The sequence below is a fragment of a genome, unplaced genomic scaffold (assembly GCF_019419815.1).
Source record: "Pyrus x bretschneideri cultivar Hongxiangsu unplaced genomic scaffold, Pyrus_bretschneideri_v1 Contig49, whole genome shotgun sequence".
Lineage (NCBI taxonomy): Eukaryota > Viridiplantae > Streptophyta > Magnoliopsida > Rosales > Rosaceae > Pyrus > Pyrus x bretschneideri.
In genome coordinates this window covers 1,618,619-1,644,893 of record NW_025999786.1, presented here as the reverse complement: position 1 = coordinate 1,644,893, position 26,275 = coordinate 1,618,619, and the positions used below count along the sequence as shown (strand labels likewise).

The 26,275-nt window shown below is 36.1% G+C and overlaps 1 protein-coding gene across 3 annotated transcripts; it reads left to right on the top strand.

Moving 5' to 3' along the window:
- The first annotated feature begins 8,594 nt into the window (after positions 1-8,594).
- Positions 8,595-18,087, top strand: LOC103940448 (protein PSK SIMULATOR 1). 3 transcript variants are annotated; one of them, XM_048568702.1, is made up of 14 exons: positions 8,595-8,849; positions 9,075-9,131; positions 9,223-9,694; positions 12,425-12,750; positions 12,899-12,991; positions 13,094-13,184; positions 14,065-14,158; positions 14,836-14,933; positions 15,423-15,492; positions 15,856-15,959; positions 16,676-16,792; positions 16,932-17,008; positions 17,177-17,221; positions 17,303-18,087. In XM_048568702.1, exons 3-14 carry the CDS (start codon positions 9,338-9,340, stop codon positions 17,817-17,819), a joined length of 1,989 nt encoding a protein of 662 aa, XP_048424659.1. In that variant the 5' UTR covers positions 8,595-8,849; positions 9,075-9,131; positions 9,223-9,337; the 3' UTR covers positions 17,820-18,087. The 3 variants fall into 3 exon arrangements, with proteins under 3 accessions (XP_048424659.1, XP_048424660.1, XP_048424661.1); XM_048568703.1 differs by lacking the exons at positions 8,595-8,849; positions 9,075-9,131 and adding an exon at positions 10,417-10,599 and having other exon boundaries at positions 9,556-9,694; XM_048568704.1 differs by lacking the exons at positions 8,595-8,849; positions 9,075-9,131 and adding an exon at positions 10,499-10,599 and having other exon boundaries at positions 9,570-9,694.
- The last annotated feature ends 8,188 nt before the right edge of the window (positions 18,088-26,275 follow it).

Here is a 26,275-nt window from a genome sequence, read left to right as displayed (position 1 = left end):
ATTTTGTGTGCACAACAAAGCATGAACTGTTTTTGGTAACAATGAACTACAATACTGATCTAGTACTCTACCCCCCCCCAATACTAAATGCAGATCCTAATGCAACAGTTAAAATGGGAATTATTAACACATCTCGTGCTAACTGAGAAAGTATCGGATAATGAAAACACTTCATTTGCCACCAAGAAAGAACATCTATGTCTACTTTTCTATCTATTCTTTTATCCTCTAAATACTTCTGCAATTCATTTTTTTCAATCGAACTTGAACCATCGTAATTATTACAAAATCCTTCATCTTAAAAAGTAAAAATGAAAACATAATAAGAATCATGCATCATGTCAATTTCAAATATAATATCAACACTTTTTATAGTACTACTACTACTACATATAAAGTAAATAAAAACAAACTTAGGTTACCTCAAAGAGAACATTTCCAGATTCTATTTGATGATTAGGCACTGAATTCACTGGAATATTTGAATTATCAAGATGCGAAATCTTGCTCATACCAATTTCATACCACATCCATTTCGAATTCACATATCCATTTTAATTTCGCATATCCAATTCAATTTCACCTATCTATATCCATTTCAAATTCACATATCCAATTCAATTTCAAAATCCAATTCACATATCTACAAATCACAATCCAATTCAAATTTACTTTCAAATTCACAATTCAATTAAAAATACCTTGCACTTGCAGGTTGCAACCTTGCTTAATTGCTTTACTTGTTCCAAATCTCCAAATTTAAAACAAATATAGACCCCACTTATTAACTTCAAGTAAATAGACCCCAAATGAAACATAGATACAAATGAACTCACGACGTTCACAATTAAAAAAAAGGACCTGCCTGCCAATTGCCAATACTTGGGACAAATAATTCCATACAAATAATTAAGACATTGCATCTACTACAACAAAACAAAAATAGGTAGGGCGTCACTACTTTGTCATTGCCTACCTCACAGGCCACCTGAATTCTAACCTCCCCAGTCCCTTGATAACATATCCCCAATATATACATATATATATATATATGACATTAAGTAATTAATCTCTCCTTATGGCTTCCAATATGACTAAATGGCATGACATAATAAAGTTAATTTACATAACTACATCTATACTCCCAAATTCCAATGCTTGATTCTATTTCCGCCTTATCGTTTTGTGATTTTCAATCTTGCGAAGCCAACACGAAGCACGCTTGCTCAATCGCTGGGTTTTCTGAATGTTTGTAAACATGCCCCAACCCAAAAACTCCAGAGACTCCAAAATCAAAAAACCCAAAAAATCCCCAACCGTTAGTTTTAATTTTAACAAAAACCCCAAATCATTAGTTTTTTGAAAAAAACACAGAATACCCAAAAATACAAAATTCATACATTTAGCATGTGCTTGCCTATGTGTGGTTTTCTTGTGACTGCCGGAGTTGAGTTGAAGGAAGTGAACGGAGGAGGATGCGAGAGAGATGTGGATTAAGGAGACGGTATGAGAGTAAGTTTGGACTGGAGAGATCAGAGTGAATGAGAGAGAAGAGAATGATAGCCTCCAACCTAATGCACAATGGACGGCTAAGATTAAATCTCAGCCGATCCAATGGTCACTAATTTTTTAAATTTAATTATATATATAATTATTATAGTATTTTTTTAGGGTTATAAAATTATAAAATTAATATTTTGCTTATCATGTATCATGTTATCCACGTGTATACTCAAATTAACCTGATATCTTAAAAGGTGCTTATCGGGTTACCCGATAACGACCCAAACTAGGTAATTATCACCTGCCCTATTCGTTAGATATGAAATTTTAGCACAAAAAATCTTGGTAATAATCAAAATGGATTAATCATATTTAAACTCATTATTTTTTTTCATGTGAATGCAATTTAGTTGCTGTTATTTATCCAGATTTTGACCACAATTTTAGATTCCAGCAGGATTGTCACATCCCGGCCCGGGGCGGATCACTTCCCGGGCACGCTCCACCACCGTAGCACGATATTGTCCACTATGGGCTTACCATTCCCTCACGGTTTTGTTTTTGGGAACTCACGAGCAACTTCCTAGTGGGTCACCCATCATGGGATTGCTCAAGCCTCCTTCTCGCTTAACTTCGGAGTTCCTACGGAACCCGAAGCCAGTGAGCTCCCAAAAGGTCTCGTGCTAGGTAAGGATGGGAATATAAATTTAAGGATCATTCCCCTAGGCGATGTGGGATGTTACAATCCACCCCCCTTAGGGGCCCGACGTCCTCGTCGGCACACCACGGCTAGGGTTAGGCTCTGATACCAAATTGTCACATCCCGACCCGGGGTGGATCACTTCCCAGGCACGCTCCACCACCGTAGCACGATATTGTCCGCTTTGGGCTTACCATTCCCTCACGGTTTTGTTTTTAGGAACTCACGAGCAACTTCTCAGTGGGTCACCCATCATGGGATTGCTCAAGCCTCCTTCTCGCTTAACTTCGGAGTTCCTACGGAACCCGAAGCCAGTGAGCTCCCAAAAGGCCTCGTGCTAGGTAAGGATGATAATATAAATTTAAGGATCATTCCTCTGGGCGATGTGGGATGTTACAAGGATCCCACCTGATGTTGTCCATAAAACTTGCTTAATGTGTTTGAGCTTTTTTGTTTTCACAAGAGCGAAATGGTTTCATGCAAGTCAAAAGAGTGGCAACGTATTCGCACGAGAAAATTGTCAGAATCTTGCCAAATCTTTGAGATTTTGCATCCATCTTCACGATTCCATAAAAATATCATATGATTATCCAAATCTATACACAATTCACAAAACATATGAAACTACACAAAAAAAAAAAAATAAAAAATAATTAAAAAATAATATTCATAACTTTAATATGATCAAAGTTTTTTTTAATTCTTAAAAAAGATGACAACTGGTGGTAAGTTATGATTATCCACTCATTCCAGGAGCTAAGAAGACTTACAGAGATATTTCAACCTCCTCCTAATCACAAGTCTGACTTTCATACCAACAACTATAATATGACTAAGGTTTCAATATTTTGTCTAATTGTCTATTAATATTGCGTAGAAAGTGAAAATTATTAAAATTTATGGATATACTAGGATATTTAATAACATTAAGAAATAACTCCTTTTAATATTCTAATAGTTTGTTTACTATTAATAGTGGGTAGCAAATACAATATATTAATAAGAACTAAGAACTAAGAACTCGTTTGAAAGTGCTTTTAAAACGATTGAAAGCGTTTTTAGAGAAAATAGTTTTAAATTCTAAAACCACTTGAAGTGTTTCCTACAAGAAGCACCAGTTATGTAATTCTTATAGGAAGCATTTAAGTATTTTTCTAAGATTCACTTATATTTTTGCAAAGGATTCATACCAAACACATTTTCACAAAAAACGTTTTTAGCCATTTTAAAACCAGTTTCAAACGAGACTTAATTTAATATCATTCAAACTTTGATTCTATATTTTACCAACATATAAGGAATCAAACTAGAAAGGGGTCATATATTACAATCACTAATCTCAAATCAACTAAAAAAGGGTAATTTATCTCAACATGAGCAAGCATGGATCATTCCGATTCATAACCTCCAATTCTAAATAAACTAAGATGTCACGTATAATTGGAATGCTGTAATAGTTAATAGTCTTCCTCCCTTACTCTTCCCAAATGTAAGGGAAACATTAACAACAATTTACAATATATTGTGTAAGTTTTTCCTAATCTAACCAATTCACACATCCAATCATTTTTATCTCCCTCTTTTTTTCTTTAACAAACGATATTGTCTACATTAAGAAGAGGGAGTGGACTTAGCCTTACAATGACTGGTAATAATGGGGTTCAAATTCATTTTTAGCAAAAATCGAACCTAAAACTTATCATTTACAAGTGAAGATGAATATCATTAGACCTTAATATTGAGTGATTTTCTTATCTTTGTTTTTGAATTCAGATGTAAATTGCTTACGAACTATCCCGTGGTAAAGTAGTAGCTATGATTATTGTGTGTGCGTGCGTCTTTTATTTATTTATTATTTATTTTTAACAAAGATTATCGTGTGTGTCAACTAGACGAAAGCAACATCGTTTTCTTTAGATAAAGTGAGACTGAAACGTGCCCCAAAAGTCTTTGTTTGATATTCCAAGTTACATATTTGACTTGGTCTTGCTGAAAACGAAGGCAAGAGATCATTTTTCCATCACGGTATCACCAAATAAATCTTCACCATCAATGTTCATCTTATATAAATGGGAAAACGAAAACTCTACCATACCATTGCATATCCTGTGGGTCACATATAAACTGAAACTATTATATCACATATAAATGTAGGCATGTGGTTTAGCTGCTGGTTTAACATTCATGAAAATGGAGCTGATCGTTCTTAGTTTTTTTTAGTTGTTTGTGCCATTTTAGTAGGTAACGTGTTCTTGCCTTTTGGTGATGACTTTGTGTGTGGACTCTGATATTGATAAGTCTCATCTACCGTTGTTGTGGTAGATTTATATTGACAGTTACTGATTCTTGTTTATGTAGTGGTCATGTAGGGGTTTTACTTTCTCTATATTTTTGTGCAAATTATTTCCATATCAAATTATTGATCATTAAAGAACTTATCCATTTGTTTTTGTCAAGCAATAGATATGATTAAATTAGATATTAAATTAGCCACCGATAGAGTTCTAATCCACAAGTTACGTCGGTAGCTAGCTATATGGAATACTATATCATACATTTGTCCCAAGAAAGAATCCAAATGCTAAACTTGATGTCCATCCTTTTCGAAAGGACCCTACATCTCATGACTCCCCAGTTGACTCGACAAAAGTTCATCATAGATCTAAATGAAGGTCCGGCAACTAATTTTTTTTATTAAATCAGAGACAGAGACAGAGACAGAGACAAAGACAAGGCATAGGATTACCTACAAGAAAACATGCAGGGATGTCATTGTTTAGATGTATATGTGAGTCTTTCTCCCTGACCTTATATTATTTGCAAGGAAATTCCAGTGTTCATACGGCTACCAGCACCAACAACGTTATCAAGCCTAGCAAACACACAAATAGAAGGGTTAGGTAGGCGATCGTATTATAATGTGGTTCAAATGCTAGTAAAATTTCAAATTTAAAGGGTTTAGTTGTAAGTGAACAACATTATTATAGACGGATTAGATTGTTGAAATAAATCTACCACAATAATGGTAGATGTGGCTACCAATAATGTGGTTCAAATTCGCTATGGCAAGAATCAAACTTAAGACATCTCACTTACAGATGAAGAGGAATACCACTAGAATTAGATTGTTGAAATTTTACAGGTGAAGAGGAATACCACATTATTACTAGCCTCAAATGAAATGATGAAAAATGTCATAATAGAAGGGTTCAGTTGGTCACGGCCAGGGGTAGTTTTCAATTTTCATTCCAAACAATTCGGATCGGATCAGATCATATTAGAAATTTCAAATTTGAAATTTTGGAATTCATATATTTTGTTTTTTCTTATCATGGTTGTGTATATATTCAATTAATTTTGAAATACACTAGTATGTTTATCTTTTTTAACATATAAGTGTACAATTAGCTTCAATTGAGGTCCCTGCTCAAATAAGCTTATTTGAGGGATCTCTTGTAGGGTCGCTCTATAATTTATTTCAACAATCTCACCCATCTGTATTTTAGGAATTTCCTTAAAGATTATCTCTACGGAAGCAATTTTTCACCATGAATGGATTGACAAAAACCACACTACAAAACACTAATACCGTTAAGTTAATTGACGAACACCCAAGAAAAAGGAGAGACTACCGATTTCTTTGTTTGACTAGGCTATTTATAGTTTGAAAGAATTCCAAGTAGTAAGTGGTAACTACATCTCGTAGGCATCCTGAAAGCAAGGTTGTAGGCCGTGCTACATAAACCTTTGTGTTCTGCTAGAGTGGTGCAAATCGCACTTCGTGCAAGAGTGGAGGACACCTAAGGGAGATGCTGAAACATCGACCCCTGCCTCCTTAAGCCGGGGAAGGCCCAATAGTAGGAGAGGGCATATCAAAGGCCCAAAGGACACCTTGATATGTTTATGAGCCCAAAGGCCCAAGACCTATAGGACATGCATATGCTTTGCCCACTAGACCTAGTCTGTGGTCAACTTGTGACGTCAAGAGTAAATCTATTATATTGAGCTAATGGTCCATGTGTCGTTCTCCTACTGGATGTGGTTAATTTATGTCTCCATAATATCTACTATAAATCACCCAAGTCCAAAACTATATGACCTTTGGATTAAATGTAGTCATTTTAGTGTTGAAAATCGTATTTGTTGATTTTCTTCATTGCAATTGGGTGTCTTAATTGTTTTGGGTTTCTCTAATATCCTGTAAGTATCTATGAATGATGAGTTAAAATATAGATGGTTTAAATTGTTAAAAAAAAATTACGAAATAGACACCATAAGGTATCTCTCGAATAAAATTATTTGAGGAATTTCTTAATTGATGGGGACTATAAAAGTATATAATTAAATGGCTTATTATTCGAAATGCCCTTGAAACTACCATTGAGTCTTAGTTTACCCCTTGAAACTGGTTTTGTCTCACTTTGCCCCCTGAAAATTGACATTTTCAACTATTTTGTCTTATTTTATCCACTTCCGTTAATGGACTGTTAAATTTAAGGGTATTTTAGACATTTTACTTTTTTACACATTTATTTACTTCTAGCCTACACACTAAACAAGTCTCAATTTTATTTTTGAAACTCTAATTCAAACCCATAAATTTTGGGCATTTTATAAAATATATTATTCAATCAATAGAAAATTTTCAAATAACAAAATTATTGTATCAACCAAGTAAGGGTTACATTCTGTTTGTAGAGTCATTTCACTTGTAAAACATTCATGTATTGGTTCGAAACTTTGCAAATGAAAAATATTCATTACAACATAATCATTATCCCATTAAGCTATCATATCCAAAATACTTCCCAAACCAAAAAAATCATTTAAAGCAAATGTGCACAGTTTGAAACAAAAAAATTTCACATGGTTGAATTTATGGGTTTGAATTAGAGTTTCAAAAATAAAATTGAGACTTGATTAGTGTGTAGGCTAGAAGTAAATAAATGTGTACAAAATGAAATGTCTAAAATACTCTTAAATATAACAGTCCATTAACAAAAGTAGGTAAAGTGAGACAAAAGAGTTGAAAATATCAATTCAATGGGCAAAGTGAGACAAAACCAGTTTCAGAGGATAAACTGAAACTCAATGACAATTTCAAAGGGGCATTTCTACTAATAAGCCTAATTAAATATAAATAATGAATTAATTGCCCAAAACTAACATTGAACTTGGTATAAATAGAAAAGTTGATTACAAAATGCATTACTTAGTAAATAATTATAGAGAAAAATTAGAATTTTCAAAAAATGAAAAAAGAAAAAAGAGTGCAACTAAAACCACCCTATTGTCTTATTTTCCCACCCATTTGTTATAACTTTAATTAAATAAACTAAAGGGAATAAAGAAAAACTAAAATTAACAAAATTAAAAATAAATCCATCCTCCTCCCAAATCATCCACGATGGACCGATGACTATCAAATCCCCAGCAACAAACACCACCCCACTCTCCCTTTCAATTATGGTACTACCACCTCCATCCTCCCCTCCTTTCCTCATTAACGAACAACGACGACAATCCATATTTTAAAATTGAAGAAGACCCAATTCCAGTTGGAATAAATCGATTTGGAGCAATCTACCTTTGTATTGGAAAACTCCCCATGTGCTTCTCTCTTCCTTCCCCTTTGGTTTCTCTATCTTTCCAAAGGAGATGCCGCCAAGCAGGCTCAAAGGTTTTGGTTTTTGATGGGGGTGGGAGGAGGTTCGGGTGCAGTTAGGGTAGTGGCAATTAAGGACGCATGAAGTTTAAAAAAGAAAAAATATTAATATTATTCTTTAAAAAATTAGACATTAGAGGTTATTTTAAGAATAATGGTGGGTGGAGAAATAATATTTTATTTTTTTTAATTTTTATGGTGGGTAAAGTTATAATGTGAGTGTAAAAATAGAACAATAAGATGAGTGTATCATCACTTAAAAAAGTTTAACCGAAGAAATTTGGGACATATTAGAAAAAGGTGGGTAATATATTTAGAAGTTGACTTACCACGTATTTGTACAACATTTTAACACCTCATCATACATTCAATCAACACTTAACAAGATAATAATAATACTCGATAAAATAGAATGTTTAATTGGCATGGCGTTTAGACATTCATAGACACATCTCATATGGTACGACTAATTGGGTTAAACGGAATAACTTAGGTAAAAGGTTGGGTGCAAGGGAATCAGAACTGTTAGAATGTTTTGTTTTTTTGTCAAATGCTAATGATTTTTCAGGTGAAAATTACAGGTTAATTTTCTTGTTTTTTTCGGCTGCAAAATTTTCATGATGTCATTTTGACGTCCTTTCTTGATAATGATCATCTCTAACAGTTAATTAGCAAAATACATAAGAGTATGTGTTAAACTGGTGTTAATGTTTAATTAGCAGTGGCCGGTTGGGTGACTTTGCGTTTTGACTACCTTCTCCTCTCTCTCCTCAGACTGGAAAGAAAGAGACTGCTTGTGCCAGGCCCAGAGCCTCCAGTCCACTGACCAAACCTAGAGGGAGAAAAAGGGAAGAGTTGCATAGACTGATAAATAGAGGAAAAAAGAACTCATCTTTCCCTTCCCATCACCATCACTGCCATCATCACCGTCTTTGTTTCTGAACCTATTGAAAAATATTCCATTTTCTCACAGATCCAACTGTAAGTCCTCTCTCTCTCTCTCTCTCTCTCTCTAACTTGTACAATCTCTAACTACTGTTGCTTGGTTTGCTTTGTACCTGTTTGTAAAATCTCAAGTTATGTAATTTATCTAATTTGTGGATGTGGGTTTTTTCTGTGCTTTGCAGATTTCATCCTCATTGTAATTTTATGGTTGTTTATGAACATTTCTGATTAATGGGTTTTGGTTAATTTCTTGATTTCCAGCTTCTGTGATCCAGAGTTGATGGACTGGAACTCCAACAGTGATCAGAGGTGGTTTTGCGGTAATCTATGTTGAACCCGGATATCTGTATTACTTATTTCACAGCTTTGGTGTTGTCATTCTTGTTTTGTAACTCGTTAAGGATGATTCCGATTTCGCCACTGGTTGCTTCAATCTTGAGCTTCTTATAGATAGCAATAGTTGTCTGGAGTCGGGTTGGCTTTAACTTTTGAAAAGGCTTCAAGTTCTTGTCTTTGGATTTTGTATGAAATATACTTTGTGGCTTATCAACACAATGGGTGGGATGTGCTCCATCACGAGGAGATCCACTGTAGACGATGTCAATGCAAGTAATGCACCCAGTGGAGGCATTCCCACTGCTAATGGCCATCCTGGTAATGGGTCTCGTGATCTGCCTCCGAAAGTAAATTCCAATTCGACTCCATCCCCAGTTAGTGAAGGCGTGGATAAACAATTGCAAGACCCATTTACGTTGCCAGAGACAAATAATATGGTTCCTTATGGGCTCATTACAGATGATGTCAACGACGGGATTCCTCACTTGTCGAGAACCTTATCACACAAAACTAGATCTACCAAGTCTAAGCAGGCTGTGGCAAAGGTAATCCTGACTTTGATATGTTAGTTTTTAGTCCTTTTCTTCTTGTCTATGTTGTGTTGGAATGAATAATTTGAAATTGCGGTATGAATGGTTACTGGATGCACATTTTGGTTTCTATACCCTTTGGAACCACAAAACCGTTCCGTAGTGGTTGGGATGGAACTGTTACTCTAAAAGTGGAGTCATCAGAATGAGGGTAACAAGCTGTTCAAAGACGCCATTTTATGAGTTATTGTGTGCTAAGTTGACCTTTAATCAGGTTTGACATAGAAATACTAGTGTGAAACTTGGACTAGAAGGCCTCATGTTGGTTGTGGATTATAGTTGTTGGGACCCTTTTCTTTGGGGAGAGAAAAGTTTGTCCGTCTATTTCCTACACTTCGTTTCGATTGAGGCAGTCGATTGAAAATGATAATAGAAGTGAATTACTTTAAGCAGGAATTTTCTTTCCACAGTTAGATTTTTAAGTGAGGCAGTGGTAAGGAGGAAAACCTTCCAACCTTCTCGCTACGGCGGTGAGAAATAGTGGGAAATGATTTTAGCCTTTTCCTGTTCTATTTTCAAGTTGTATGCCTAAATGACATGGTTACTTATTTCACACAGTTCTTAGAAAGCATTCTTACTCAAAAAAAATTAGAAAGACAACTGTACATTAATTTAAAGCATGGAGAGACGCATTAAACTCCACTTGTCTAATTCTTTTTCACCACTCGTTTCCATAGATGCTCATCCTGTCATTCCCAAGTAACACAGGCCTAATTTTGGCATAGAGGATTGGATTGAAAAGATAAACACCATTTTCAGGGCACGTTGAAGGAAAAAAAGATAAAAAAAAAATGTATCCGACTTGGAGGTTGAAGATGGATTACTCATGAAGAAAACTTATCCATCCCAAAACCCTAATGGTAAGAAAACTTATCTAATCTTACCATTGCAAATTAGAATGTGATAAACTGTGATTGCAATTCAAGATCTAGATACGTCTCCATGCAGAGCAGAAATTAGTTTCCCTATAATTTTTGCGTGATAACCATTCATAGAGGAAAAAGCCTTTACAACTTAGTAAATAATCAGGGCTTTCTCTAGAGTGTCTTTTGTTGAACAAATATTCAGAACACATTACTAGAAAGTAGGGAAGGAAATATATAAAGATGCTGATTTGAGCTAGGCTATTCCGGTATCTTGTAACACATTTATTTAGTGAGAAGAATACAGGCTGTTGGGGAAAGGATAAGGGCTGTAGTTTTGTGGAGGTGTTGTGCAAAGGCTGTGTCTTGAGTAGTGTGAATGCAGATAAGTAGAAGGTTTTTTGACAGAAAAGGAGAGAGGATGGAGGCTTTGTGGAATAGAATCGAAATTTGGAATTTTGTGGGTTTCAATCTCCAGAATTTGAGGAATTCCCATTGTTTTTTTCTTTCCTGATTGGAGGTCTGTTATACACAGATCAAGGGCTTCACAGACTGATGTTCCACTTACCATCGTTGTCATTTCAGTTTGTTGGGCATATTTTGTTTGTCTTCACAATTTAGATTACCTAACAGGTTTAGCTATATTTTTGCATGGATGACCCTTGAAGGACCTAAAATAAAGACAGTTCCAATCATTAAGAATTGTATTGCACGGTGCGCTGTGGAGGATGTTTGCATTCCTTAATTACGGTGAGGGCATCCTCACTTGAAAATTCTTAAACACATGTCTGGACGAGTTATACTCCAGTACCGCCTCATTCGAAGATCCTACTGGGTTGTTTCAAGTGGCATATTCTTTTTGTGGTCAAAACTTGCTTTTTTGGAGTGTAATATCTGACGGTTGAAACCTAAGACCTTAGACCCAAATGTTTCTACATTCTAAAGTCATTAACTTGTCAAAATGGAGGCACCAATTGGAGCTTTGTTCAAGCGACCATGTGACATTCGAATAATGATACACTTGAAGCTTAAAATACTTAGGGCAACCGGAAGAGAAGAGGTGGCATATCTAGAAGAACTTTAAAAAGGCCTAATGGTCTCAGGAAAGTTTCTGTTTAATTATATATATATATGACAATCCTGTAAAGTGGATGTCCTCTTTTGTAAGAAAAGAAAGGAAGAAACCCAACAATGTACAATGCTGTAAAAAAACCTTGTAAAAATTATTTGAATCCAATATCGTCTAGTCTCCTAATTATGATCATATTAAAAGACAAACAGAACGTTTCCAATAATTGGAAATGATGATGATGGTGAATATCAAAATGGCTAAATGATTTTCTGTCTGCTGAATTTTAAAGTGGGTAATCCTTTAAAGGGACCTAAAATATGCAGTTTCAGTCATTGGATTGTGGATGATTTTCAAGTTTCTCTTCTATTGCTTTCTCAAGTTTGTTGTTCAAAACATGGTTAAACCATAAATTTGTTGCTATTTCAGAAGTTCACTTATGTCTTCTATACTTTGGGTTCTCCATGATTCAGCATGTACAAAGCGGTGAAGAGACTGCATAAATTATGATTGAGCTTGTAATTACACTATGCATGTAGTCTGATGGAATTTATCAGTTTATCCCATATTTTCCCTGTTCATCTTGTACTTAATTTTTCATGTTTATCTTATATTTGTCTTTTGTTTCAGGACATATGATAGTTGGTTTTTAAAATAGATATTGAAGTGACTGAAGAAAATTCTACTGCTTTGTGGTTGAATAGACATAACCGTTTTTGGTTCTTTGTTTATTTAATTCTTCTTTTGTCATAGGTATCAGAAGTGAGCTCACTTTTGGGCAGGGCTGGTACTGTTGGCCTTGGGAAGGCAGTCGAAGTATTGGACACCCTTGGTAGTAGCATGACAAATTTGAATCCAAGCAGTGGTTTTACCTCAGGGGTGACAACAAAAGGGAATAAAATTTCAATTTTGGCTTTTGAAGTTGCAAACACAATTGTCAAGGGTTCAAATTTAATGCAGTCCCTTTCTAAGGATAACATCAAACATTTAAAAGAGGTGGTGCTTCCATCAGAAGGGGTACAGAATTTGATATCAAGAGATATGGATGAACTCCTGAGAATTGCTGCGGCTGACAAGAGGTTGATATTTGAAAATCCCTTATATAATTTTCTGAATAATCAGAACAAGCTATAACTATTTTTGTTTCTTAACATGTTTGGTTTTTATGTCTTGAATAATTGTGTATGAATGTTGGAGAATTAATAATTTGTGGTGAAATTCTGGCAGAGAAGAGCTCAAAGTTTTCTTGGGAGAAGTAGTGCGTTTTGGAAATCGTTGTAAAGATCCTCAGTGGCATAATCTGGATCGATATTTTGAAAAGTAAACCTATAAAGAAATTTGATATTTTCCTCATGTGTGTTTCTGTTTAACTCCATAGATGATGTTATGACACTGCCACCTGTGCTATCTCCCAAATGTTAGGTTGGATTCAGAAATCACACCGCAGAGGCAATTGCAGGAAGATGCAGAGACAGTGATGCAGCAATTGATGACGTTAGTTCTAAATACAGCTGTAAGTACACGTATAAAGAAAGGAAAACTAATGAAAAGTCTAAAAAAACTTTAGTTTTAATGAAAAAGGACAAATAAAGGTGTAGTGAATAGTACCAGGGAATTTGAAAAAAAAAATACCAAGGAAAGGTAAAAATGTGGTTTTTCATTAAAAGTGAACAGTACCGGAAATGTTCCATTAAAACTCCCAAATAATGCAATCTCTAGTAGCCGTTGTGTCCATTGGTGACTTACCTTAGAAATTTCTGTAACACCATGCACCATGTTAAAGAGAAAATAATAAAGTATTTAATTTTTATATCTCCTTTCCACTGAAACATAATGGCATAAGAATATCATTGGATTAGTTTTAAATCATTGTTTTTAGTTATCTTGAATGAGGTTCCCTCCTCAAGCTATGTCCTTTCATGGCTGATATGGTTGAATTCTATAACTAGGATATGAAATGAAACTGAACCAATATGCTTCATGGTATTATGGACCAAAGAGGCTGTTTCTCCTCATTTCTTTGTTTCTATAGCATTAAAAGTTAATAAGTTTTCTAATTTTTATATTCTGTCAACTGTATTCTAAGTATAACAGGTTTTGTTGCTCGGAGTGCCAAATGTTTGGTAAATCATCTATCCCTATGAAGATTATAGTTAATGACTCAAAACGTTGTTGAGCTTCCTTGTAGTTCTTATTCAGTTGAAGGGCTTTCAATCAAGACAATTAAATTTAGCTGTTCTGCATTTAGGATTTGGCTCTCTTTAGTGTTGCAGAATCATTATATAACTTCAAATTTTATAAACAAGCATTGGTGTTGTTAAAAAATGTTACTGCAACTGCTGGACATATGTTGTTCCTTACTGAATGAAAGCAAACCTTTTTCTTGGTTTCAGGAATTATATCATGAGTTACATGCCTTGGACAGATTTGAACAAGATTATCAGCGTAAGCTTCAAGAGGAAGACAACTCAAGCACTACCCAAAGAGGTAACATGCATAGTTGCATCTTGTATTTCCTTTACAATGTCATATGAAAATTTATCTCCATATTTTGGTCTTGTAGATGAATATAGTTATTCTATTTTGTATTTCTCCCGTCTTTTTTTTTTTTTTTTTTTTCATTTGATGACAGAGTGTCCTTTTGTATTTATCCATCTTTTTTATTTTTGGGGTAACATTATCCAGCTTTTATTTTTCCAGCTGATGTCCGAGTGTCATATAGAAAAGATTACATTTCACTTTGTATTGAGTTGAGAGCACATCAATATCCTTTCCATATGTTTCTGTGTGTGTGGAACTGTAGATTTTTCCATGGTCTATTTCGGCAGTTCTCATATCTAATAATGATACCACGCTAGTACTTGTTCTGAAGTTTGTTCCTTATGTAATTATTTAATTGTTACTGTTTTGGTATTTCCTGATGTTTTTCTTTGTTTGTACCTTTATAATGCCGTGCCTGGGCACTCAAATGTTTTTCCATTGTTGGTCTAAGCCAATAAATCTATAATACCGGTGGTTGGCTTCAATAAATGTGTCCTACAAAAACCTTCCATATTTTTGAAATTTTGATTTCTTTCAATTTATTGTTTTGTTTGCAATGAAATGATTACAATTACTTGAAAGTAAAGTTGGTTTTTGTGCTTGTATATTCTTGTCACGTGTAGGAGATAGCCTTGCAATCTTGAGAGCAGAGTTGAAGAGTCAAAGGAAGCATGTGAGAAGTTTGAAGAAAAAATCACTTTGGTCCCGAATTTTGGAAGAGGTAGCAAGTCAGTATTTCTAATTGTATCTCACCTAGGTCTAGGTGCTACTGAAAATAACTTTTCTGTTGATTAAAATGGGTGGTATATATTTGTTAGTCACCTAATACAACTTTGGAAGCTTCAATTTGCAGCTAGAGAACTTCTCAACGCACCCATTTATTTTAAAGTACCCTTCTTCCGAATTTCTAGAAAGGATTTCATAAAAACACACTTAAGCCTAAACCACTTGAGGAAAAGAAAAAAAAGTTTCTTAATTTAGGAAAAAGATAAACAAACAATGCCAGCAATGGGGAGGGATCCTTTACTTTTATTTGGTTTCGAAGAAATAAAAAGATTGCTTTTTTATTATGATGTCTTGAGAATATTTAGGAAGTGTGAATTCTATCTCTTATGCTTTTTAAATTAAGTTCTGGGTTGTTGAACGGTGCACTGTGCATATAGAATTGCCCTTGAAGTTCTACAACCATTCTAATAGCTCATATTTACAGGTCATGGAGAAACTTGTCGACATTGTTCATTTCTTACATATGGAGATTCATGAAGCATTTGGAAATGCAGGTATGCCTCAAAAGTTTTTGATGGAATATATTATATTGGTATTTTAAGTCTACTTGGAAAGCAGGAAGAAGGACACGATGCTGAGAAAGATAATGGCTGTTTCTTGTTTTTGATTAAATCTAATACTTGCAAAACAAATTTGCATTCGACTGCTAGAAAGTTGGCATTGTTGAATTAATATAAAGTTCAAGTGTAATTGATATATGGGATGGTATTGGAAACACTCCAATCTGGTAAAAGATAACATCACCAAAATGAAAGCTAACATCTCTTGTAATATTCACTAGTGCATAACAATTATGTAGAAGTTGTTCATTGTGTTCAATTGTTAAGTGACTTTGTGTGATTTTTGTGGTCTTGCAGACACTGATAAACCTGTGACAGGTTCTCGGAACAATCACAAAAAGTTGGGTTCTGCTGGTCTTGCGTTGCATTATGCAAATATTATCAGTCAAATTGATGTTCTTGTGAGTTGATGTTATATTCATTTCTGAAATTTTCAACCTTTGTGATAATATTTTTTCTATCCTTTTAATTCAGTGTAAACAAGTATGTCATATCATCAGTGAACTACTTATTACGGTGGTGAAATTACAATTTTTTTTTTTTTACTGTAAGCTAGCAGGTTTTAAGTTTCAATACCATTTTAGACTTGAGCTGTGTTTATTCTGGGGTTATAACCTTTCATTCGTTAGTGTGGAGCAACCAACTTTTGACTGAGGGTTGTATTCAGGTCAATTCCATATTCTTGTGGGTTTATGCAACCTCATAAGTACCAAAATCTATCTTTCCGTCTCTGTCTGTCTCTGTCTCTCTGTACTGTTCTTTTAAAAGTTTTTGCTACCTCTAGACTTCTTTTTTAATGAGCAGTCCTAAGCCTGGGGGATTTCAAGCGTGGTGGTAAAGTATTGGGTTCTGATTTCTGTCAGTTGGATTCCATAAATATAGGATGTTTGGACAATTTATGTTTATTAGCTTTTCTTCAGTTGTGAATACCATAACTAGCAAATAGCAGGTTATAGTAGTTATCTGGTCTATGTCGGGAAGTTTCCCATTTTCTGTTAAAGCATAATAATCATTCTTCCCTTCAATTAAATTTTATGTTTATGTTGCTTGATAAATAGAATTTTATGCTTTATATCAAATCACATGGGCCATGACCTCTGAGTTTGAATGTAAACAGGTGTCTCGATCAAGTTCTGTGCCTTCAAACACTCGGGATACTTTATATCAGGGGCTCCCTCCTGACGTGAAGTCAGCTTTGCGCTCAAAACTACAGTCATTTCAGTTTAAGGAAGAGGTGTCCATAGTTTTATTTAATGAGTGGAATTATTAACAACTCGCCTAAATTGTATTTTACTACTTCAAAGTAAGCTCATAGTTGTTTGCCCATGAATGTATCAACCTATAACTAATTTTCAAATGCTTTTTTTTCGCAGCATACAATCGCTGAAATTAAAGCTGAAATGGAGAAAACATTACAGTGGCTGGTTCCCATTGCCACTAAAACAACCAAGTAAAGCTTCATTAGTTTTTCTTTTATCCCTCTTAACTGGAGTGATTGACATATTATACAATTTTTTGGTGTCCACATTCTTCATTTACGACGATGTAATATTTCACAACTGTCTCATTTTCCTTCAGTTTTGTTTACTGATTACTTTTGCAATGTGGTTTTATGTAGAGCTCATCATGGCTTTGGTTGGGTTGGAGAATGGGCAAACACTGGGTGAGTTCTTAATTGCAGATGTCTTTCCATTTACTTATGATCCCTGATATTTTCCTAATTTTATTAGTTGCAATTCTTTAGGCCTGAGATGAACCGAAAATCTGCTGGTCAAACTGACTTGCTGAGGATTGAGACACTGCACCATGCTGATACAAAAAGAACTGAGTCTTACATTCTTGAACTGGTGGTGTGGCTTCACCATCTTGTCAACCAAACGAGGGTTGGAAACAGTGGAATTAGATCTCCTGTTAAATCCCCTCTCTGCTCCCCCAACCAGAAGGCAACTCAGTTATGCATAAGCAAAACCAACTGTCCATCACCCATATTAACAGTTGAAGATCAAGAAATGCTTCGATATGTAAGTAAGAGAAAACTGACACCGGGGATTAGTAAGAGTCAGGAATTTGACACTGCAAGGACCAGGTTCAGCAAGCATAATAGGCTGAGCAAGAGTAGTAACCACTCCCCAACAAATGAACGTCGGAAGGATCCATTTCCAATAAGGAGGCCATCCTCCGTTCCTATCATTGACTTTGATTTCAACCGGAGCAAATCACTGGATGTCATTGATCGAGTGGACACAATTCGAAGTATTTGAATACACATGCGAAGGGGTTCCTGGGTATGGCGACTGTCCTTGTCGGGTGCTCTATGTTGTGGCGAGGGATGTTACGTTAGCGAGCACAGAAGCTGAGAAAAGAGAGAAGTCATTGCCGTTTTGGGTGTCAAAATGTAGGGTGAGAAATGTATTTTGCTCAATGTAGGTTAAATTTCTGTAGATGGAAAGGATGCTGGTTTATAGCTTTCCTTAGTGGCTAGTATGTACAGAATATTCAATTAATAATCCAAAGTTCATGCTTCTCCCATTCTCTCCAAGACTATACTAACGATAAAGGGTTTGTTGCAGTCATATTTAGAATAAGAATATGATTGTGTAAATCCTAGTGTATTTAGGAATATCTTGGAATATTCCCCTTAGTAGTTATTATCCTATTAGAATTGTAATCATATTAGGGTAATAATTTAACCTATTCTACTACTATAAATAAAGGCATAATGGGGTGATATAACATACATCTCACAATTAAATCTTTCTCTTCTCTCTCTCTTGCCGCCGGGCTCTCTCCCTCTCTAGTCCTAAATACAATTAAGTCAAATAGGCTTATAACGCGTTATCAACACGCTCTTACCAGAAGCTAAGGAACTGAAGGATCATAGGAAGAGGATTTCTTCTACAAAATTCAAAGGCTTTTATTTGTTTCCTATCAATCAGGTACGCTTAAAATAAAGTAAGATATTTGAAATGTCCACGAAGCATGAAAACATTCCCCATGATGCATGAACCTCTTATATTTATATTTTCCTTCATATATATATATATTGTATATGATTCATATATTTGTCAATATATATAGACACACACACACACACATACATTTCATGCATTATGCAATTATTTTGCTATGCGAAGTTTGTGAGTCAAAGCATATAAATAAATTAGAAGCAATTAAAGGTTCTTAAAACCCTAGTTGCATGGAACACACTGTTAGAACAACGTTGTTGTGACGTCTGGACTATGGCAGCAGCCATTTGGGCTTTGCTGCATCTACACGGACTTCAGGCTTCGGCCCGGTAAGGGTTATCATGGGCTTGCAGCCTATCCAAGCCCAAAACCAACAACTTTTGAGTTGTTGGGCTTTGTCCTAAGTCCCTGGCCCAAACCTGCAGCAAGCCTATAGCTTGCTAAGTCTACCCCGTGCCCAAGGCTCACTTGCAACAAGCTCGTATCGCTTGTTGGGCTTTGCCCATGTCTCGGGCCACTAGCCTGCAGCTTATGATGTTAGGCTTGACTTGCCTCAACCCAAAAACCCGGGAGCTAGCCTCGGCTGGGCCTTTCGCACCAACTTGCAAGCTAGCTTTAGGCTGGGTTTTCCCCATGCCTTGTTTTTTGCCTAAACCAGCAACTTTTGCTGCTGGGTTCACCCAGACCACACGGCCTAGAGGCTTGCAGCCGCGCTGTGGAGCCTGTCCTCACATTGCAACCAGCCCACTTTTGGCTGGGCCGCTTTATTTTTTCGACCCAATGCCAATTTTTGGCATCCCCACGTTCTAAACCATGCCCAAATATATATATATATATATATATATTTTTTTTTTGTGTACTTTGGTTTACGCTAATTAATTCTAATTTAATTATCACTTGGTTTATCACCAACCGAAGCTAATATGACCTGTCTGTCATTATTTTGCTTCCATGATCGACCTCGTTTGGTTCTGATGTATTAAATTAATTAAAAGTGACCTATAGTCTATTAATCTGATAATTAATCCAAAATTATTGACTTGAAGATCACTTTTGAACATTAACGATTCAATAATTTATTTTTCTACTTTGAACCGTTAACATCCTTTCGTAGTCCCAAAGCTCTTAAACTTGAGTTCCCGAAGCAACTAAAATCCACTACACTTAAATCAGCATATTGCATTATGTGTTCTTGCAGGAAACTCTGCTTTATGAACTAGTCGTTCATAAAACTAAATTGAACCTACAGTTTCATATTTAGTGCATTTGAAACCCGAAGTTTTCATTCAAAACTTACCAAATGAAACCTATAGTTTTCATGTTCAAATTAAACCAATACATGTCTATAGAACCTGAATGTTCTATGATGTATGTCTATGGATTACCATATGACTAACTACGTTTTATTGTACCTTCCGTTTTAAGGACATGTCGAACTTGAACAAGCTCGATTTCACTGCTCTGGAAGTCTTTGGAAGAAACTACTTGAAGTGGGTTTAAGATGTTAAATTGCATTTTACTACAAAGGGTATTAGAGCCATCATCAAGGCACTTACTGACACCACCCCCGTCATTGAAGCTCAGAAAGCTTCTGCAATGATCTTCATTCGAAGACACATCCATGATGCACTGCAAACCAAGTACCTTGCTGAGTAGGACCCACGCACCCCTGGCTTGCTTTAGCTGACCATTTCGATCACCAGAAAGACATTTACTTGCCTAGAGTAAGACAAGATTGGTAGCATCTACGCTTCCATGACTTAAAGTCTGTGAATGAATACAACTTTGAAGTTTGTAGAATCCAATCATTGCTTAAGTTCTCTAAAATGGACTTAACAGATACAGATCTCTTGGAGAAGACCTATTAGACCTTCTGTGCCACCAATATTGTCCTGCAACAACAATATAGGGCATAGTAGTTCACCAAATTTTTGGATTTGATCTTTGTTTTACTTCTCGCTAGAAAGCAGAACCAGCTTTTGATGAAAAATCATGAAGCTCCACTAGCTCGAATGCTGCGCCTGAAGTGCATGCGACCCATTCTAGAAACCACAAACGATGGAAAAACGTCATGGCCATGGTAATGGGCGGTAAGCCCACCCATGGGCCCAAGGTCAACAGAGTCAAGGCCCACCCAAGAGAGGAAATTTGACCCAGAAGCGCCAACCCCTTACACCTAAGGCCTCAGACTTTAACAACAAGGGAAAAGCTACCATTTAATTGACTTCCACTGAAATGGACATGTGCTACCGTTGTGGATCAAATGATCATTGGTCACGCGTATGCGGAGCTACCCCCGAGGCTATTGCCAAATCATTCCAGTCGTGAGTCTAACTTTGCCAATGTGGAACATCTGAAGATGTTACTACATCCATGTAGATATCAGATTTTGAGGAGGCATCAACTCCTATGGACGAATAAGTTTTATTCTTCTAGACATGTTTTTAGGGTGTTTTTACCCCTAGTGGCTGAACCCACTAGGAGTGGCCGAACACCCCCTCTATTTTTTAGGTTTATGGTTTAATTTATGGACAATTTTTCTAAGTATTTGGAATAATTTGTTTGGCTTTGGTTTGTTTTGAATTATGGATATTATTTCTCGATTGATTAATTGAATGAATGAAATTATATTTATATATGTGATCAATTCAATTAATTTATTTCTAGGTATGACTAGTGGGGAAGTCAGTTGTCTGACTGATAATGCTATTATGTATACCATATTGCATGAGCGACACTATTTTACTAATTTCGTACCTAAGAAAGCACATCTGATAACCCTCTCAGGCTTATCCAACCGATTGAAGGATACAGAAAGGCCATTTTAATGTTGTTTAATGGTATTGTCTTAACCATTAAAGAGGCCCTCTATTCTCCACGTTTTGGAAGAACATTGCTGAGTTTTAAAGACATTCGAGATAATCAATATCATATTGAAACCACTAAAGAGAATGGTTCTAAATTTCTATGTATCACTTCTTATGAGTATGGCTAGAAGCGTATTCACGAGAAGCTGGAACGTCTCCCGAGTGAGTTGTACATCACAACCATTCGTGGCATAAAGACCCACCATGTGGCTGACCCTGAGCTCGGGTTCCAAAGCACTTTGCTGCTTTGACATGGTCGTATGAGACATCCCAGACGTGACATGATGCGCCGTATCCTCAAATCATCACTTGGGCTTCATGTACATCCCTACGTTAGATTTCCACCATGCAAAGCTTGTTCTTTGGGGAAGTTGAATACTCAACCCTCAATAACAAAGATTATTCACAACCCATCTAAGTTTCTTTAGAGGATTCAAGGGGATATTTGTGGACCTATCCAACCAACATGCGGACCATTTAGATACTTTATGGTGTTGGTTGATGCATTGACACATTGGTCGTATGTCTGTTTATTGTCCACATGTAATGTTGTATTTGCGAACTTCTAGCACAAATTATTAAGCTCAAGGTTCACCACCCTTATTATCCAATCAAGTTGATTCGATTGGATAATGCTGGAGAGTTTACGTCACATACTTTTGACGACTATTGCATGTTAGTCGGACTTTGGTTATGCGAACCAAATTGTCGGTATCTGCCTGGGGTTATGCAATATTGCACGCAACTATGTTGGTCCGCCTGAGGCCCACTGCTACCCAACCTCAGTTTATGTGCCACTAGCGCCACCACTATGTACCAAAATGGGTCCTCAGAAAAGAATAAGAATCTATGTCGGTTATGATTTGCCATCACTTATTTCCTATTTACAACCCTTGACAGGAGATCTATTTATCGCATGTTTTGCGGATTGTGTCTTTGATGAGATAGTTTTCTCATTATTAAGGGGAGATAAGAACGTAACGTTCCTGTAGACGAATTGTCGTGATATGCTTCCACTATGTCTTATTTAGATTTCCGCACTGCCTAGTTTGAAACTGAAGTGCATCGTATTCTATATCTTCAGAGCATTGCTTAAAGCATGTCAGATACTTTTACTAATCTAGCAAAGGTGATGAGCTCACATATACCATCTGCAAACGCACCTGCAAGAATGAACATACCTTGAGTACGCCGTAGTACCGGCTAGGAAGGCCCAACTATCCCTGAGGGTGAAGCAGCCGCACCTAGTAGCTAGCCAATCATCTACCTACCCTGAAGCATGGTAGACCCCATGGTTCAAAGGATTCAGAACCATGGAAGAGGGAAACGGCACAAACTAGTGATCCTAGTATGAGTCTAACCATCGCTCACTCATCTGTTCCAACGCAGGAGGTTATCCCAGATTACGGTAATGTCTTAGATGAGACAACCCGACCTCCTGAGAATCGCTAAATTTCGATCCACTACACAGTATTGGATGAGGTTTAGAATCGGAATAACATGATTGTCTACGATGCATTTGCGTACATAGTAGCTACTGGCATCATGCTTAGTAATGATATTGAACCATGTACCGTCGATGAATGCTAACATAGAACGGATTGGTTAAATTGGAAACAAGTAATCAAGGTCGAACTTGAATTCGCTTGCGAAACGTAAGGTGTTTGGACCTGTAGCTCATACTCTACCACATGTAAAGCCCGTGGTCTACAAGTGAGATTTCGTGAGGAAACATAATGAGAAGAATGAAATAGTGCGACACAAAACACGCCTCGTAGCTCAAGGCTTCTCTTGATGCTCTGGGATTGATTACGAGGAGACGTATTCCCTTGTAATAGACGTCATAACGTTCCGCTACCTTATCAGTTTGGTAGTTTCTGAAAAACCGAATATGCAATTTACAGACGTGGTAACCGCATATCTCTAAGGGGATCTAGATACAAAAATCTACATGAAAGTTCTAGAAGAACTTCCATTGACTAGTTCAAATAGTTCTAGACCATGAAATACTCTCTCTATTAGATTGAGGAGATCACTTTACGTATTGAAACAATCCGGGCATATGTGGTATAATCGTCTGAGTGAATATTTGACAAGTCAGGGTTATGTGAACAACGGACTATGCCCATGTGTTTTCATTAAGAAGTCATATTTTGGATTTACGACAATTGCAATTTATGTTGATGACATGAACCTAATCGGAACTCCAGCAGAGCTTAAGAAATTGCCATTCACTTAAAATTGGAATTTAAGATGAAAAATCTTGGGAAAACTCAATATTGTCTCGGCCTGGAGATCGAGTATTGTTCAGATGGAATCTTAGGACATCAATCGAATTACACCCAAAATGTGTTGCGACATTTTAATAAGGATAAAACGAAGCCTTCGAGTACTCTTATGGCTGTTTGAACTTTAGATGCTAAACAAGATCCCTTCCGTCCTAATGAGGATGAGAAAGAGATTTTGGAGCTTGAAGTTCCATACCTAAGTGCAATTGGTGCTTTATTGTACTTGTCTCAATGCACTAGATCTGACATCTCATTCACCGTTAATCTTTTGGCTAGATACAGCAATGCACTTACACGCAGACACTGGAATGGTGTTAAAGACAGTTTCCGTTACCTTAAGGTACAACGGATTTGGGTTTGTTCTACACCCACGAAACCTCGAAAGTAGCCACCGCCCCTTCGGTCCTCAAGTTGATTCCCACTTTGTTGATTACGCAGATGTTGGTTATTTGTTTGACCCAAATAGGGCAGGTTCTCAAATGGGCTATGTCTGTACTGTTGGAGACACTGCTATATCTTGGAAGTCTACCAAGCAAATGCTAGTTGAGACTTTTTTGAATGGTGCTGAGATCCTCGCCCTGCGTGAAGCATTGCGTGAGTGTTTTTGGTTGAGGGCAATCATGGAACACATTCGAAGCACAAATGGTCTTACTACCATTGTTGACCTTCTTACGATGATCTTTGAAGACAATGCAACATGTATTAAGCAGTTAAAGAAGGGATACATCAAGGGAGACAACACCAAGCACATAGCGTTGAAGTTCTTTTGTTCTCACCAGTAACAACAACATCAGAACATTAAAGTCAAGAAATCCGTTCCCAGGACAACCTAGGCCTATATCTTTACCAAGTCATTGCCCAAGTCTACTTTTCAGAAACTCGTCCAAGGAATCGGTATGCGTAAATTATCTGAGTTGAATTGCTTGTAGTTATATTATTTGGAAGTTACGTCTAACTCAGGGGGAGTATCCTAAAGTATACTCACTTGATCTTTTGTACTCTTTTTTCTTACAATTATGAGCATTTTTCCTACTGGGTTTTTGCTACCTAACGAGGTTTTGATGAGGTACTCATCCTGGGATGATTATACTCCGTTGAGTTCACTACTTTCGTCCTGTTTGACGTTTGTTTTAGACATTATGCATGCTTCTCACTTTTCTCCTTAGTCTAGGGGTTTTCACCTGCCTTAGGTTTTACCATAGCGAGATTTTATGAGTTTTACTACTAATGCATACTTTCTTTAAATTTGAGACTCACATTTGCTCGTTGTGCCGATGACTTCATCAACTGTTCTACATCAACTGCTGAAGATCTGATGCGATGTTTTGTTTGAGTATTTCCACACTCAAGGGGGAGTGTTGCAGTCATATTTAGAATATGAATGTGATTGTGTAAATCTTAGTGTATCTAGGGATATCTTGGGATATTCCCTTTAGTAGTTATTATCCTATTAGGGTAATGATTTAACCTATCGTACTACTATAAATAAAGGCACAATGGGGTGATACAACACACACCTCATAATTAAATCTCTCTCTTCTCTCTCTCTTGCCGCCGGCCTTTATCCCTTACTAGTCCTAAATACAATTCAATCAAATAAGCCGACAACAGGGTTAATTAAATTTTATGTTTTTCAAGTTTGGGTTATTTTTAACATGGGCCACGAAGTTTCAATTTTCTCGTATTGCACCTTAAGGTATTGAGATTGTGTCAATTTATGCTTTCAGTCTAATTGCTTATATAATAACTCATTATGCAATGTAAAAATTGCTGGAGTTTTATAACAATTTTTGGTCCTCATGTGACTCTACCACTTATTTTCTCATGACTTCGATTGACGTCCTTGTCCAAGATCAAGTTCCTGGTCCTTATTGGATATTTTACAGGTTATGCTAGGGAAGTCAAAATTTTAAACTAAATTTGTAAACCAAATGACGTGGTTGTTGATGATTGAATTGTTACTTAAGTGTTGATTAACATACTTATTTCCTATTGATGGACACATCATTCAGTTTGCAAATTTGATCTAAACATTTGGTCTCACTAGCATTATCCTATTTTTATATGAGTAATGTTATGTATTTGCAAACTAAATGATGTATTACCAATAAAAAAACAAACACGTTAAATAACACTTAAGTAATAATCTAATCATTAACTTTTATGTCATTTAATTTATAAAATTTAGTCTCCCTTGCATTACTCTTGTAATATAGAATATGGCAACAACTTCTTTACCAGATGCGTTTTTCTTACCACAAACCACACCATACTTAGTATTACTGAATTTAAATTCATTCAATATACATATCTCAAAATTTAAATTTATTTAATAGTGATAAATGGGGTTATAAACATCACTGTCGGGTGGTGAACAAAATATTCTCTTTACCCGGATTAACTTTCCATTTGAATCCAATCAAAATCCATGGCACATAATATTTTCGAAATGTTAATGTCATAATTTGAGTGGGGAAGAAGAAAAAGATTAAATCATAATTAAGTCATATATTATATAGCAAGGGAAAGTAAAGAAAAAGAGGATTATATTAGACCGTAATTAAGGCAATTTGGATTAATTTGGATAATTCAATAA